A 14,508-nucleotide genomic window follows, 5' to 3' on the forward strand; every position below is an offset into this window, starting at 1 on the left:
GTTAAGATGCAGGACTTTTTCCCAGTCTGAACTCACTGGAACTCAGTTCTGGCACCTCTTAGGTGAGAGCCATTGCCATTATGAGAGAACAAGGGAGGAGTTTGTGGTGAGTTCTGACACCTTTTTTTTCTAGGAAAATAGCACAGGTATTAAGAGTTGCCCCGGCACAATGCAAATCCCTAAGCGTTGAAAATACACCCTTTCCAGAAGATAATAGATAGCAAGCTACTGCATGAAAGAAGTGTTAGAGAAAGGTAAAGGGACCCCTCACCATTAGGTCCAGTCGTGGCCGACTCTGGGGTTGTGGCGCTCATCTCGCTTTATTGGCCAAGGGAGGCGGCGTACAGCTTCTGGGTCATGTGGCCAGCATGACTAAGCAGCTTCTGGCGAACCAGAGCAGTGCACGGAAACATCGTTTAACTTCCTGCTGGAGCGGTACCTATTTATCTACTTGCATTTGGACGTGCTGTCAAACTGCTAGGTTGGCAGGAGCAGGGACTGAGCAACGGGAGCTCACCCCGTTGCGAGGATTCAAACCACCAACCTTCTGATCAGCAAGTCCTAGGCTCTGTGGTTTAACCCACAGTGCCACCTGCAAATACACCCAAAATCTGTTTTGATACCGGAGTGTGCTACATGTCTTGGAAAATCCTCCCTCCACAATAATGGTCGGATCCTGCTTTGCCAAATAGCAGTGCCTGCCCATTACTCCTCACCACTGGCCTCGAGTGTGTACCACTGGTCTCTCGTAGTTCTCTCCATCATGTACCGTATTTTTCGTTCTATAAGACGCACCAGACCACAAGACGCACCTAGTTTTCGGAGGAGGAAAACAAGAAAAAAAATATTCTGAATCTCAGAAACCAGAACAGCAAGAGGGATTGCTGCGCAGTGAAAGCAGCAATCCCTCTTTCTGTTCTGGCTTCTGGGATAGCTGCGCAGCCTGCATTCGCTCCATAAGACGCACACACATTTCCCCTTACTTTTTAGGAGGGGAAAAGTGAGTCTTATAGAACAAAAAATACGGTACCTTCTCAAGTCATGCCTGGAAATAGGGAAATGCTGGGGGGACGACTTACCTGATAATTAAACCTCTGGATCACAGAGGACAGACCCAAAGGCCGACCACGTGCCCGCCAAGCTGATCTCTGCATGCCTCGTCCCCTGTATCTGTTTCCGTTCGCACGCGGCAACTCCCATCAGAGAGGCTGTCTCCAGGAAATGGCTGCACGGGAGCTGCTTCCACTCCGCTCGCAGCTTGACCGCGGGCGGGAGAGCCCACAGCCCAGCAGACGATGCTCCAGCGAGAGATCCCCTGGTGGTAAGGAAGATCTTGGAATTAGAGAGCAGGCAACTAAGGCGGGTGGACAGCAGGTCAATAAGGAAAAGCTGGTCTAAGCAAGGGATGTGGGCGTGGGTGGAGAAGCCTCCATTCAGGTTCGGCAAGTGTGACGCAGCCCAAGGCTCGAAATGGGCAATACGGCCGTAGATTAACAGCTAATGGGCCTTGCAGGGAGAGGGTGTGTCGCTTGGAACAACAGCACTCCCCACACCTGCAAGCTTGTTCTCTTGGTCAGCGTGAGCTCTTACCTGTTCAAATAGCACTGCAAACTCCTGGCTGTTGCAGGGGACGCAGTCCAAGTTCAGACACCCATAATGCCTGAACCAGAGTCTGCCAGGGAGCTTCCTGGGTGGCTCTTCCCCAGCTGAGCTAGAACAAGGCAAGCAAAGACATCCCGTCAGTTCTGGGACATGCAAAAACGCCCTAACCTGATCCAATGTTCTGACCGCATATGCCACGGATACTGGGGCAGACGAAAAAGGCTGAAACTTTCCTGCTAGCTTGATAACAGTCAAACCTTGGTTCCTGAACACCTCCGTTTTGGAGCGTTTCGGCTCCCGAATGCCGAAAACCTGGAAGTAAATGCTCTGGTTTTCGAACGTTTTTCGGAAGCCAAACGTCCGACGCAGCTACCGCCTGAGTGCGGGAAGCTCTTGCAACCAACTGGAAGCTGCGCCTCGGTCATTAAACATTCGGAAGCCAAACGGGCTTCTAGAATGGGTTACAGTGGTACCTTGGGTTACAGACGCTTCAGGTTACAGACTCTGCTAACCCAGAAATAGTACATCGGGTTAAGAACTTTGCTGCAGGACGAGAACAGAAATCGGGTGGCGGTGGCACGACGGCAGCGGGAGGCCCCATTACCTATAGTGGTGCTTCAGGTTAAGAACAGTTTCAGGTTAAGCACGGACCTCCAGAACGAATTAAGTTCTTAACTAGAGGTACCACTGTACATTCGACAACCGAGGTTTTACTGTATCCCTCTTCCCCACAAAGTCAGATACATTCTGTACTCATCTCAGAAGTGTGCCCTGCATAACTATAGGTTTTTCAAATTTTTATTTTTGCCGAGTTTTGCTCCCGCTAGCTGAAATAGACCCCACCCCTGCAATCACATGCACATTCCTCCTCCAGCAACCCAGCATTTCCCAAGCCACTTCCACCGTATATTTGCAAGATCCTCTCTGGAGCCGCAAAGGCTAGGATGTCGCTTTGAGTTGGGATTTTCAACATGCTGCCAACTCTTTTTTAACTCCTCCTGGCTCCTGTGTGTCCAGCTGTGACACAGGTTAAATTGTACTGGGTTGAGGGGAGGTCATTTACCTTTCGAACCTCGTGAGAACGTCTGCCACCAGGGCATCCTCCGGCAGGGGGCGCACATGCTGCCAGCTCTCCTCGTAGAGGGCAAATGAGTTGGGGCTATGCGCCAGGCCCAGGCGCAACATCAGTTCCAGGGCCACCTGGGACGAGGAGACAAAGGGGGTGACAGGAGGCCTGGGCATGTCCAGCAGGAGGGCACTCAGTGCTGCAAAGGGGACACACACAGACAGACAGTGTCAAGCATGCGGAGGGGCGGAGAGGGGGGAAGGGTAGGGGCGGAAGGGTAGTGGCGCAGAGACCCAACTGGTACACTGTGGTGGGAGGAGAAGGGAAAAGAAGCTTGCCTCATCTCTCGCCAACTGCACCACGGAACGGAAGCAGCCAGCACCATGATGCAAGACGAAATCCTGGCTGCTTGGGCCTTTTGGTGAAGAAAGAGGCAAGTCTTTCCCTTCCTCCCTCCTCTCTCCCAAATAAGGTAAAGGGTAAAGGGACCCCTGACCATTAGGTCCAGTCGCAGACGACTCTGGGGTTGCGGCGCTCATCTTGCTCTATAGGCCGAGGGGGCTGGTGTACAGCTTCCGGGTCACATTACAGAGAACCAGGCAGAGGGCCTTCTCGGTAGTGGCGCCCTCCCTGTGGAACACCCTCCCATCAGATGTCAACGAGAACAAGAACTACCAGACTTTTAGAAGACATCTGAAGGCAGCCCTGTTTAGGGAAGCTTTTAATGTTTGATGTATTGCAGTATTTTAATATTTTTCTGGAAGCCGCCCAGAGTGGCTGGGGAAGCCCAGCCAGATGGGCGGGGTATAAATAAGAAATATTCTTCTTCTTCTTCTTCTTAGTGGTCAGCATGACTAAGCCGCTTCTGGCAAACCAGAGCAGCACACGGAAATGTTGTTTACCTTCCCGCTGGAGCGGTACCTATTTATCTACTTGCACTAGTGTGCTTTCAAACTGCTATGTTGGCAGGAGCAGGGACTGAGCAACAGGAGCTCACCCCGTCTCGGGGATTCGAACCGCCGACCTTCTGATCGGCAAGCCCTAGGCTCTGTGGTCTAACCCACAGCGCCACCTGCAAACGCCCTCTCCCAAGTAAACACCACCAATCCGCAAGTTCAGCCACAGCTTCCTGTTGGCAACCTACAAGCCCCACGGGTAGGAATTTCGGCCCAACTGGCGTCGCCCCTGCCCACCACCCACCCTCGCCATTCAGCCCCTGCTCACCTCCTGGACTGTGGTCTGGGAGGTGACGGCCACATGGCAGGTGGCAACGCTAGGGCAATGCACACCGCACTCGGTCTCCTGGCGCCCCATCAGCCCCGCAATCTCCTCCAGCGAAGGCACGCACTCTCGCCCCTTGGTCTTGTGCAGGGCCTCTGCGATGAAGCGCCCGTACCAAGTCGCCTCCGAGCCTGGGAACTGGTTCTCTGTCCTGCTGGGACCAGGGAAACACCGGCATTAGGGAACCCATGCCCGGGACCGTTGCTCAGCACTCCACAGCCCTATCCACAAACAAGATTCCGAGGAAAGGACCGGCAAATTGCTGGCAGTGGCAGATACAGGAGGGCATGAAGAATGTCCACTTCCTCTTGGCAGGTTTAATCCCGCCTCCAAGCACGGAGCTTTATTTCTACCTTTTTTCCAGATTATAGTTTACACACATTCGTCATTCTGTCATCCTCTTATATGGACTTCCCAACCTATCCCGACATCCAATTCACATTATTTTGTTCCACCTTTATTTTAGCATTCTCCATCACTTATATAGTAGTACCTTGGGTTAAGAACTTAATTTGTTCCGGAGGTCCGTTCTCAATCTGAAACTGTTCTTAACCTGAAGCACCACTTTAGCTAATGGGGGCCTCCTGCTGCCGCCACGCCGCCGGAGCACGATTTCTGTTCTCATCCTGAAGCAAAGTTCTTAACCCGAGGTAGTATTTCTGGGTTAGCGGAGTCTGTAACCTGAAGCGTATGTAAACCTGAGGCACCACTGAATTCTCCGCTGCTGATCATAGGCTCATTCTACTTGCCAGTTTACCTTAATGCCATCTTTCTTTAAATACTCTTCAAGGCATTCCCATTCACTCCCTGCCCCCTCCATTGTTAATCCTTCATTCGGCTGTCAAACTTGCTAACTCTGCAAACTCTATTAATTTATCCAACCACTGATCCTTAGTTGGGACAATCTTTTCTTTCCAATTTTTTGCATTCCACCTCCAAGCAACAGAGATAGAGAGAACAGGGGCCCCTTTCCTGACCGTCCTATCGACAAGAGTCGTTGCAGAGGGAGAACAGGACTGCCTTTGCTTAGAGTAGCAGAGAAGCTTCTGCCAAGTGATAGCTCAGCTAGCAGAGCATGAGACTCTGCATCTCAGGGCTGTGGGTTCGCGCCCCACGTTCGGCAAAAGTTTCCTTCTTTGCAGATGAAGATGATGGACTTTTCGGAGCTAGCTGACCTGACTGGAAGAGTCCGCGACCAGAAGGAAGAGGACTACCAGGAGGAATGGATGAAATTCAAAGACTATTTAGTTAAATACGTTAAGATAACTTAATTGGAAAAACTTGCACATACCAGATAGGCTTAGGATTTAAATATGTAATGTTAGAGAATAACATGTTTAAAGTTAAAATGAAAAGAAAGAAAGATGTTAAGTGAGAGCTGGACCATAAAGAAGGCTGATCGCCGAAGAATTGATGCTTTTGAATTATGGTGCTGGAGGAGACTCTTGAGAGTCCCATGGACTGCAAGAAGATCAAACCTCTCCATTCTGAAAGAAACCAGCCCTGAGTGCTCACTGGAAGGACAGATCGTGAAGCTGAGGCTCCAATACTTTGGTCACCTCATGAGAAGAGAAGACTCCCTGGAAAAGACCCCGATGTTGGGAAAGATGGAGGGCACAAGGAGAAGGGGACGGCAGAGGACAAGATGGTTGGACAGTGTTCTCAAAGCTACCAGCCTGAGTTTGACCAAACTGCGGGAAGCAGTGGAAGACAGGAGGGCCTGGCGTGCTCTGGTCCAGGGGGTCATGAAGAGTCGGACACGACTAAACGACTAAACAACAATGAGAAAATTGGTTTTGGAAAACTGTTACAATGATGTACTCTGAAATTCAGCCAGGGGGATTTGAGGAAGTCACTTAACAATGTTACTAAGATTGGATTAAGTACAATTAAAATGTATGTTTGTTTAATTTTTTTGGAAAATTAATTTAAAAAAAATTGGGGGAAAAAAGTTTCTTGCGTCGCAGGGGGTTGAACTAGATCAGGGGTCTGCAACCTTTAAGACAAAAAGAGCCACTTGGACCCGTTTCCGAAGGGGGGGGAAAACTGGGAGCCGCAAAACCATTGCGACATTTAAAGCATGCGCGCCGCTGCCCTCCGATCTGACAGCGGGCGGGAAGGTGACGTCGGGACGGTGCATGACTAACGCACACACCGCCCCCATGCGACGTCACAGCCAGTACTGTGCCCGCCACAGTGGGGAGTGTTGGGGCGCACAATGTGCCTCCTCCCCTCGCTAGTATCCGCCCCGGAGCCGCGGCAAAGGTGTAAAAGAGCCACATGCGGCTCCGGAGCCGCGGGTTGCGGACCCCTGAACTAGATGAACCCTGAGGTCCTTTCCATCTCCACGATTCCATCATCTCTGGCCTCTCTGCCTGATGACGATGAGCAAGGCAACACACGCACCCCATACACAAACGCACCCCGATTTCCCTTTGCCCCAGGGCTCACCGCTGGAGGTGCAGCTGCAAGTAGCAGAGGACAGGAAGCGACGGCCTGAAGGTGGAGCTCATGCAAGCAAGCAGCTGCCAGTAGCGAAGGTCTGCGGCTGCACCCGGCGCTGGGGGCTCTGTGGTCTGCTTCACCAGCTGGCAGTAGATCTCGTCCACCAGGGCGGGGAGGTCGTGGCACGTCTGCAGCACCCCCTGCATGAGAAGGGCCGGGTCCCGCAGCCCCTCCAGCTGCTGCAGCGAGTGGAACAGCTTGACAGCTTCGTCACGGATCCCCGCGTAGCCCTGGCCACCGGGAGCTGCGGAGACACGGAGAAATAAGCTGTGCGCTCAGGATCCATTATCGTTTATTGGATTTAGACCCGGAGGTCTCAGGGCGGTTCACAAAGAAAATCATAATACAGTGGTACCTTGGTTCTCAAACGCCTTGGTACTCAAACAACTCGGAACCCAAACGCTGCAAACCCGGAAGTGTTCCGGTTTGCGAACTTTTTTCGGAAGCCGAACGTGCTCCGTTTTGAGTGTTACGCTTCCGATTCGAGGGCCACACTTCCGTTTTGAGTGTTTTGCTGAGGTCTGTCTGTTTTGCTATTCATTTTGTGTTTTTGTTTTTGCGGTCTTTTTGTTTTGTTTTTGTGACTGTGAGGAACTCAGTTCAGCTACTGATTGATTGTGTGACTGCAGTACATTGTTTACTGCTTTCATTTCATGGATCAAGGGTCTCGTTAGATAGTAAAATCCATGCTAAATTGCTGTTTCAGGCATTGTTTTTAAAAGTCTGGAACGGATTAATCCATTTTGCCTTACTTTCTATGGGAAAGTGCGCCTTGGTTTTGGAACGCTTTGGTTTTGGCATAAACTTCCTGAATGGATTAAGTTTGAGAACAAAGGTACCACTGTATATAAAATCAAATTAAAAATAGCCCAATAAAAAACCCAAAAAAAAGAGCTACATTCTAAAAGGGTATTGGATTGGATGTCAATAAGATCAACCAAAAAACGTAAAGGTGAAGGGACCCCTGACCGTTAGGTCCAGTCGTGGCCGACTCGGGGGCTGTGGCGCTCATCTCGCTTTACTGACCGAGGGAGCCGGCGTACAGCATCCAGGTCATGTGGCCAGCATGACTAAGCCGCTTCTGGCGAACCAGAGCAGCGCACGGAAACGCCGTTTACCTTCCCGCCAGAGCAGTACCTACTTATCTACTTCCACTTTGTGCTTTCGAACTGCTAGGTTGGCAGGAGCAGGGACCGAGCAACGGGAGCTCACCCCGTCGTGGGGATTCGAACCACCGACCTTCTGATCGGCAAGTCCTAGGCTCTGTGGTTTAACCTACAGCGCCACCCGCGTCCCAATATCAACCAAACGCCTGGTTAAAAAGGAACTTTTTGCCTAGCACCTAAAGGTGTATAATGAAGGCGCCAGACGAACTTCCCTGGGGAGAGCGTTCCACAGATGGGGAGCCACTGCAGAGAAGGCCCCGTTCTCATGTTGCCATGCTCTGGACCTCTCAAGGAGGAGACACACGAAGGAGGGCCTCAGAAGATGAACTCGGGGACTGGGTAGGTTCATATGGGAAGAGGCGGTCCTTAAGGTATTGCGGTCCTGAGACACATACCACCAAGTTCCTGGACTGCTTGGACTGTACAGTCAACGGCACGTGGTGCCCAAGGACTGAAGCCAACGAATTTTAGGACGATGCTGACCCGTGTGCAAGGAAGCGGTCACCCACCTGCATACGGGAAGGGTAGCAGAGGCGCGTAGATTGGGCCAGCCGTGTAGCACAGGATGGGGTTATTTTGATAAATCTGATCCAGGATTTCTGGGCTGTTACGGTTCTCCTGGGATGGGGAGGAGAAAGAAAAAAAGCGAATTGCATTAATCCGTAACAAATTCAATATTTTTATAGGGGTTCTTCTGACCCCTGGACTTTCCCCCACCCTTCCCCCCGGTTTCCAGTAATTATCTCTTCTCTTTTCTGCGACTAAATACTTTTATCCAATCTATTAGGTCTCCTTTTTCAATACCCTTTATCAAATTATATTACGAGTGCTAATCCAATCCTGCTAACGTTTTTAAATGTTTGCAATGCTCCTCCATATATTCTTATAAAGTTAATCCATTTATTTCTCATTTTTTTGTCCTCTTGGTGTCTAATCTTCCTGGTCAGTATCGCCATTTCGGCATAATCCATCCGTTTCAATATCCATTCTTCTTTTGATGGGGTTCTTTCTTTCTTCCTTCCTTCCATCCCTGAGCATACAACATTCTTGCCACTGTCGTCGCATACATAAATAGGACCTTTTTCCTCTTTTGCTATCTCTTCTACTATTATACCTAATAGAAAAGCCTTTGGTTTTTTAACGAAAGTTATTTTAAACATTTTTTTAGCTCACTATAAATCATTTCCCCGAAAGCGTTTGCTGACTTACAGGTCCACCCTGCCTGAAGAATTTCTTTTTATCATTATTATTACTATCTTTTTTACTGAATTCCATGGATATCATACATGATCTTATATTCACATACAAAGGTAATAGTGATGATGACGACAATAATAATAATAACCTTAAATGATTTTACCATTAAATATTTATACTTATACGTGCTCTTTTCTTATATTTTCTAACTAAACAAAAATAAACCAAAGTAAAAGGTAAAGGTAAAGGTACCCCTGCCCGTACGGGCCAGTCTTGACAGACTCTGGGGTTGTGCGCCCATCTCACTTAAGAGGCCGGGGGCCAGCGCTGTCCGGAGACACTTCCGGGTCACGTGGCCAGTGTGACAAAGCTGCTCTGGCTAGCCAGCGCAGCACACAGAAACACCGTTTACCTTCCCGCCAGTAAGCGGTCCCTATTTATCTACTTGCACCCGGGGGTGCTTTCGAACTGCTAGGTTGGCAGGCGCTGGGGCCGAGCAACGGGAGCGCACCCCGCCGCGGGGATTCGAACCGCCAACCTTTCGATCGGCAAGCCCTAGGCGCTGAGGCTTTTACCCACAGTGCCACCCGCGTCCCATAAACCAAAGTAGAATAAACTAAACTAAACTATGTTAAGACAGGTAAAGTTAAAGGGACCCCTGACAATTAGGTCCAGTCATGACCGACTCTGGGGTTGCGGCGCTCATCTCGCTTTATTGGCCAAGGGAGCCGGAGTACAGCTCATGTGGCCAGCATGACTAAGCCGCTTCTGGTTTAACCAGAGCAGTGCACGGAAACGGCATTTACCTTCCCGCTGGAGCGGTACCTATTTATCTACTTGCACTTTGACGTGCTTTCGAACTGCGAGGTTGGCAGGAGCAGGGACTGAGCAACAGGAACTCACCCCGTCATGGGGATTCAAACCGCTGACCTTCTGATCGGCAAGTCCTAGGCTCTGTGGTTTAACCCACAGCACCACCTGCGTCCCTATGTTAAGACAGACTTCCCGTCATTTCCTGATGTACTTTACATTTACAATATTGAGTGTACTTATACTTATTAGCTTACTCTTAATATATTTTCTAATACTTTCTTATAACGTATCTCTGCCATAGATGTTATATCGCTATTATATTTTTGTAGGTATTTCTTGAACATATCCCATTTTTGAGTAAATGATTGTTTTGTATTTCCCCTTAACCTATTTGCCAGTTGAGCTATTTCTGACTGCAGAATTTCTAGAGATACTGATTCTAGTCTGGAAACTGCTGCGGTGTCAACAAGAGCACCTTCCCAGAAGAGCTGCTTTAGGAAACCTGCATGCAAATACCTGCTGCCATCACGAAGGGGCAGCCATCGCCAAAGGTGGCTAACCAGGTGCGCGTGGGCTCCGGGCACGAAACCAGTTTGCATTTCACATTGCAAATCCTCAGGGCAGATGCTGCAACTTAACACTTTTGGGCACGTCAGCAATAAGGAACGGGCCTAGCTCTCCACCCCTACCTGCAACAATATTAATTGGTCGTTTGTTTAATTAGCATAGGCCTCGCCTCTCCGACAGAAACCAGCCCCCTGCCCCGAGGCTTAGATCGTTAAATTTAGGCCCTGTTTAGGGAAGTTTTTAATGTCTGATGCTGTATTGTTTTTAATATTCGGTTGGAAGCAGCCCAGAGTGGGGTATAAATAATAAATATTATTATCATTCTTATTATTATTATTATTAAAAATATGTTTATGCTATTAGCCCACAGATGGAAAGAAGAAACAATCCTGACCAGGGAAGAATGGCAAACCAAGTTGATGGGACTATGCTGAAATGGCAAAATTAAGTGGAAAGCTCAGGAACAAAGAAGACAAGAACTTTTTAAAAAGAATGGGGAAAATTTATAATTTATTTGGGAGACCATTGTAAGCAGATGAAAACATTAGCAGGATTTTAATCACACTTGAAAGGCAACAGAAGCGATGGATAATTTAGATCAGGCATCCCCAACCTGCGGCCCTCCAGATGTTTTGGCCTACAACTCCCATGATCCCTAACTAACAGGGCCAGTGGTCAGGGATGATGGGAATTGTAGTCCAAAACATCTGGAGGGCCGAAGGCTGAGGATGCCTGATTTAGATGGATAAAAAATGTGGATAATGGATAAATATGCAGTTGTAAATATTGGCATTAGGACCCATAGAGGGGATGGTGGAGGGGGAGTCGTGAGATTTAGAGCAATCCCTTTACAGTGGTACCTCAGGTTAAGTACTTAATTCGTTCCAGAGGTCCGTACTTAACCTGAAACTGTTCTTAACCTGAAGCACCACTTTAGCTAATAGGGCCTCCTGCTGCCGCCGTGTCGCTGGAGCACGATTTCTGTTCTCATCCTGAAGCAAAGTTCTTAACCTGAAGCACTATTTCTCGGTTAGCGGAGTCTGCAACCTGAAGCATATGTAACCTGAAGCGTATGTAACCAGAGGCACCACTGTATATGGATTTTTAATTGACTTTCATATATTTTCTAAAATCAAATAAAAATTACAACAGCGGTGACCCAGCAGGTAAAATAATAATTATCAAAAAGATGTTTAAACAACCCGTCAAGCCCGTAACATTGCAGACGCTCTTAAAGCAGTTATGAATAAGAATTAAAGCGTGCAAAAAATGACAGTCCAAACCAGCAGCGTGACCTTAAAGGAGTAAGAAATGCTGTGTGTGCAGGTGCCACTCCCTTCATTTAAGGGAGAAAACCGCCCTCTCTGCAACTGCAACTGCCCTCTCAGCTCCAAGGGCTTCCCAGCTCCTTTGCTGCCTGACGGGAGAGTGGCTTGGCCCATTCACAGCCTCAGCAGGTGTGTCCTGGCCCTCGCATCACACCCATTCCCTTCCTGCCCCATCCCCCACTCACCTCAATGTCACACATGAGGAGTTGCGTTGGGGTCTGCACGGGGGGCTTGCTGATGATGACCTTCTGCAGGGCGCAAACCCAATGCACAGCTTCGTTTAAGTGCTCTGTGTAGAGGCGGTAGCAGTGCTTTCTGCCAAAAACAGTCACTGCCCAGTATCCTGCAAAGAAGGGATAAGAAGAGGAAGAAGAGTTTGGATTTGATATCCCGCCTTTCACTCCCTTTAAGGAGTCTCAAAGCGGCTAACAATCTCCTTTCCCTTCCTCCCCCACAACAAACACTCTGTGGGGTGAGTGGGGCTGAGAGACTTCAGAGAAGTGTGACTAGCCCAAGGTCACCCAGCAGCTGCATGTGGAGGAGCGGAGACGCGAACCTGGTTCACCAGATTACGAGTCCACCGCTCTGAACCAGAGAAGGGAGTACCAGCATGTGATTAATAAAAACACACACACACACGTATACACAGGTATAAATTACTAGTAAAGGTAAAGGGACTCCTGACCATTAGGTCCAGTCGCAGACGACTCTGGGGTTGTGGCGCTCATCTCGCTTTATTGGCCGAGGGAGCTGGCATACAGCTTCCAGGTCGTGTGGCCAGCATGACTAAGCAGCTTCTGGCAAACCAGAGCAGTGCACGGAAACGCCGTTTACCTTCCCACTGGAGCGGTACCTATTTATCTACTTGCACTTTGACGTGCTTTCGAACTGCTAGGTTGGCAGGAGCTGGGACCAAGCAATGGGAGCTCACCCTGTCACGGGGATTCGAACCGCCGACCTTCCGATTGGCAAGCCCTAGGCTCTGTGGTTTAGACCACAGCACCACCCACGTCCCTGTAAATATACTAGGGTTGCCATATTTCAAAAAGTGAAACTTCGGAGAAGTGTGCATGAGACAAAGGGCTCCTAAGTTTGAAAGGATAGATATAGATATAAAAGCATAGCCTCTCTATGACCTGTGTGTGGCTGTCATGGGGAATCCAAAGCCTTTTCTCTTCCTACTTCCCTCATTTCTGTGTTCCTTTCAGGGCTATATCTGCTACTAATGCTAATAGATATAGATCTATAGCTATATCTCTACATGGTGTGTAAGTTAAGGACTGTACACTTCCTGCTTCATCCTAGGGTGTACAGTGGTGCCTCGCAAGACGAAAAGAATCCGTTCCGCGATTCTCTTCGTCTAGCGGTTTTTTCGTCTTGCGAAGCAACCCCATTAGCGGCTAAGCGGATTAGCGCTATTAGCGATTTAGCGCTATTAACGGCTTAGCGGCTTTGAATAAGGGGGGGAAAGCGGGGGGGAAATGGCGAGACTCGCAAGATGTTTTCGTCTTGCGAAGCAAGCCCATAGGGAACTTCGTCTTGCGAAGCGCTTCCGCGACGGAAAACCCTTTCGTCTAGCGGGTTTTTCGTCTTGCGAGGCATTCGTCTTGTAGGGCACCACTGTATGTATATTTTTGGGTTGCCATATGTCCGGAATTTTTCAGACATTGCTGGGATTCAGCCGTTGGAAACAGTGTCTGGGTGGAAATTGCTTAAATGTCCGGGAAAGTCCGGGCTTATGGCAACCCGTGTTGGAAGTGTAGATGCTTTTGCAAAGTTTTTTGCAGATAAAGTCGCTCAGATTCAGAAGGAGGTAGACTCCACCGTGTCCTTTTGCATGCAATGTATTTCTATTGCAGAAAAGCAGCTTTGAGACCGAGGTAGCAAAAAGCAGAGGGGCCTTCTCGGTCCTTGTGCCCACCCAGTGGAACGCGCTGCCCTCAAATGTCAAGGAAATAAACGACTATCCGACTTTTAGGAAGCATAGAAAGGCAGCCCTGCACAGGGAAGTTTTTAATGTTTGACGTTTTACTGTGTTTGATGTTTACATTTGCCGGAAGCCGCCCAGAGTGGCTGCAGCAACCCAGTCTGATGGGCGGCATATAATCAATCAATCAATCAGTCAGTCAGTCAATCAATCAATCAATCAATCAATCAATCAAAGAAAGCTGAAACAGGAGTTGGGAACCTGCTTCGGCTCAAAGGCCACATTTCCTCAAGGGCCAGGGGCACCAGCAGTGGGCAGGGCAGGAACGGGCAGAGCAATAGGCACGATTCTTCCCTTTGTACAGAAGGCTGCACTCCAGCCGCACAAAAGGCACACAAAAAGGAAGTTTCTACACACAACACACACCTCCACCCAAACAAGTTACAAGGTCACGTTCCAGTCGGTTTGCCATATTTCAAAAAGTGAAAATCCGGACAGAAATGTCGTTGGTTCCTACCCCACCCCCCAAGTTGAAGAGGGCGTGGTCTGAGGAGAATCCCAAGGGCCAGAGGAAAGGGTTCAGAGGGCCACAATTGGATCTGAGGTTCTCCAACCCTGTGCTAAAAGGCTCGATACCCAAGCAAAGGAGCTCCACAGCCAGGCACAGGCCCACATTCTTTACCTGTTTCCTTGTAGGTCTGCTTGTCGGGCCACAGCACAGAACAGAGACTGGTGAGGACGAGCGAACCAAGGCACCGGGCCGTCACCTCACACCCGCTATAGTAGTCGAGGGAATCCTCCGTCAGCACAAACCAGTACTTGCGAGGACGCAGCCAAGGGGTCTTTATACCTCCCCGGACCTCCCGTTGCAGCCAGCCTGGAAGAGGCAATAGAAAGATGGTGAGGTGGAGCCTGTGCTCAGGTTGACAAAGGACACTTTGGCTCTCTTTCTGCTTCTACAGGTGGGCCAGATAGGGCTGGTCAACCTGGGAAGGTAGCCCATCTATGTAGGAGAAGGAATAGTAAAAAGGTAAAGGCACCCCTGACCATTAGGTC

At 49.3% G+C, this 14,508-nt stretch overlaps 1 protein-coding gene across 3 annotated transcripts in view; it reads right to left on the reverse strand.

The window, feature by feature from the left end:
- Positions 1 to 14,508, reverse strand: part of PLEKHH3 (pleckstrin homology, MyTH4 and FERM domain containing H3) — a 41,433-nt gene that overhangs the window by 2,432 nt on the left and 24,493 nt on the right. For all 3 annotated transcript variants that reach the window (XM_077917527.1, XM_028702931.2, XM_028702932.2), the window contains 8 exons: positions 14,135 to 14,329; positions 11,711 to 11,868; positions 8,130 to 8,238; positions 6,401 to 6,698; positions 3,893 to 4,100; positions 2,666 to 2,802; positions 1,591 to 1,711; positions 1,080 to 1,315 (listed from right to left, as the gene is read on the reverse strand). In XM_077917527.1, coding sequence (XP_077773653.1) covers positions 1,100 to 1,315; positions 1,591 to 1,711; positions 2,666 to 2,802; positions 3,893 to 4,100; positions 6,401 to 6,698; positions 8,130 to 8,238; positions 11,711 to 11,868; positions 14,135 to 14,329 — 1,442 coding nt within the window. In that variant the 3' untranslated portion in view covers positions 1,080 to 1,099. The remainder of the gene's footprint in view (positions 1 to 1,079; positions 1,316 to 1,590; positions 1,712 to 2,665; positions 2,803 to 3,892; positions 4,101 to 6,400; positions 6,699 to 8,129; positions 8,239 to 11,710; positions 11,869 to 14,134; positions 14,330 to 14,508) is intronic.

The sequence above is a fragment of the Podarcis muralis genome, chromosome 13 (genome assembly GCF_964188315.1).
Source record: "Podarcis muralis chromosome 13, rPodMur119.hap1.1, whole genome shotgun sequence".
Lineage (NCBI taxonomy): Eukaryota > Metazoa > Chordata > Lepidosauria > Squamata > Lacertidae > Podarcis > Podarcis muralis.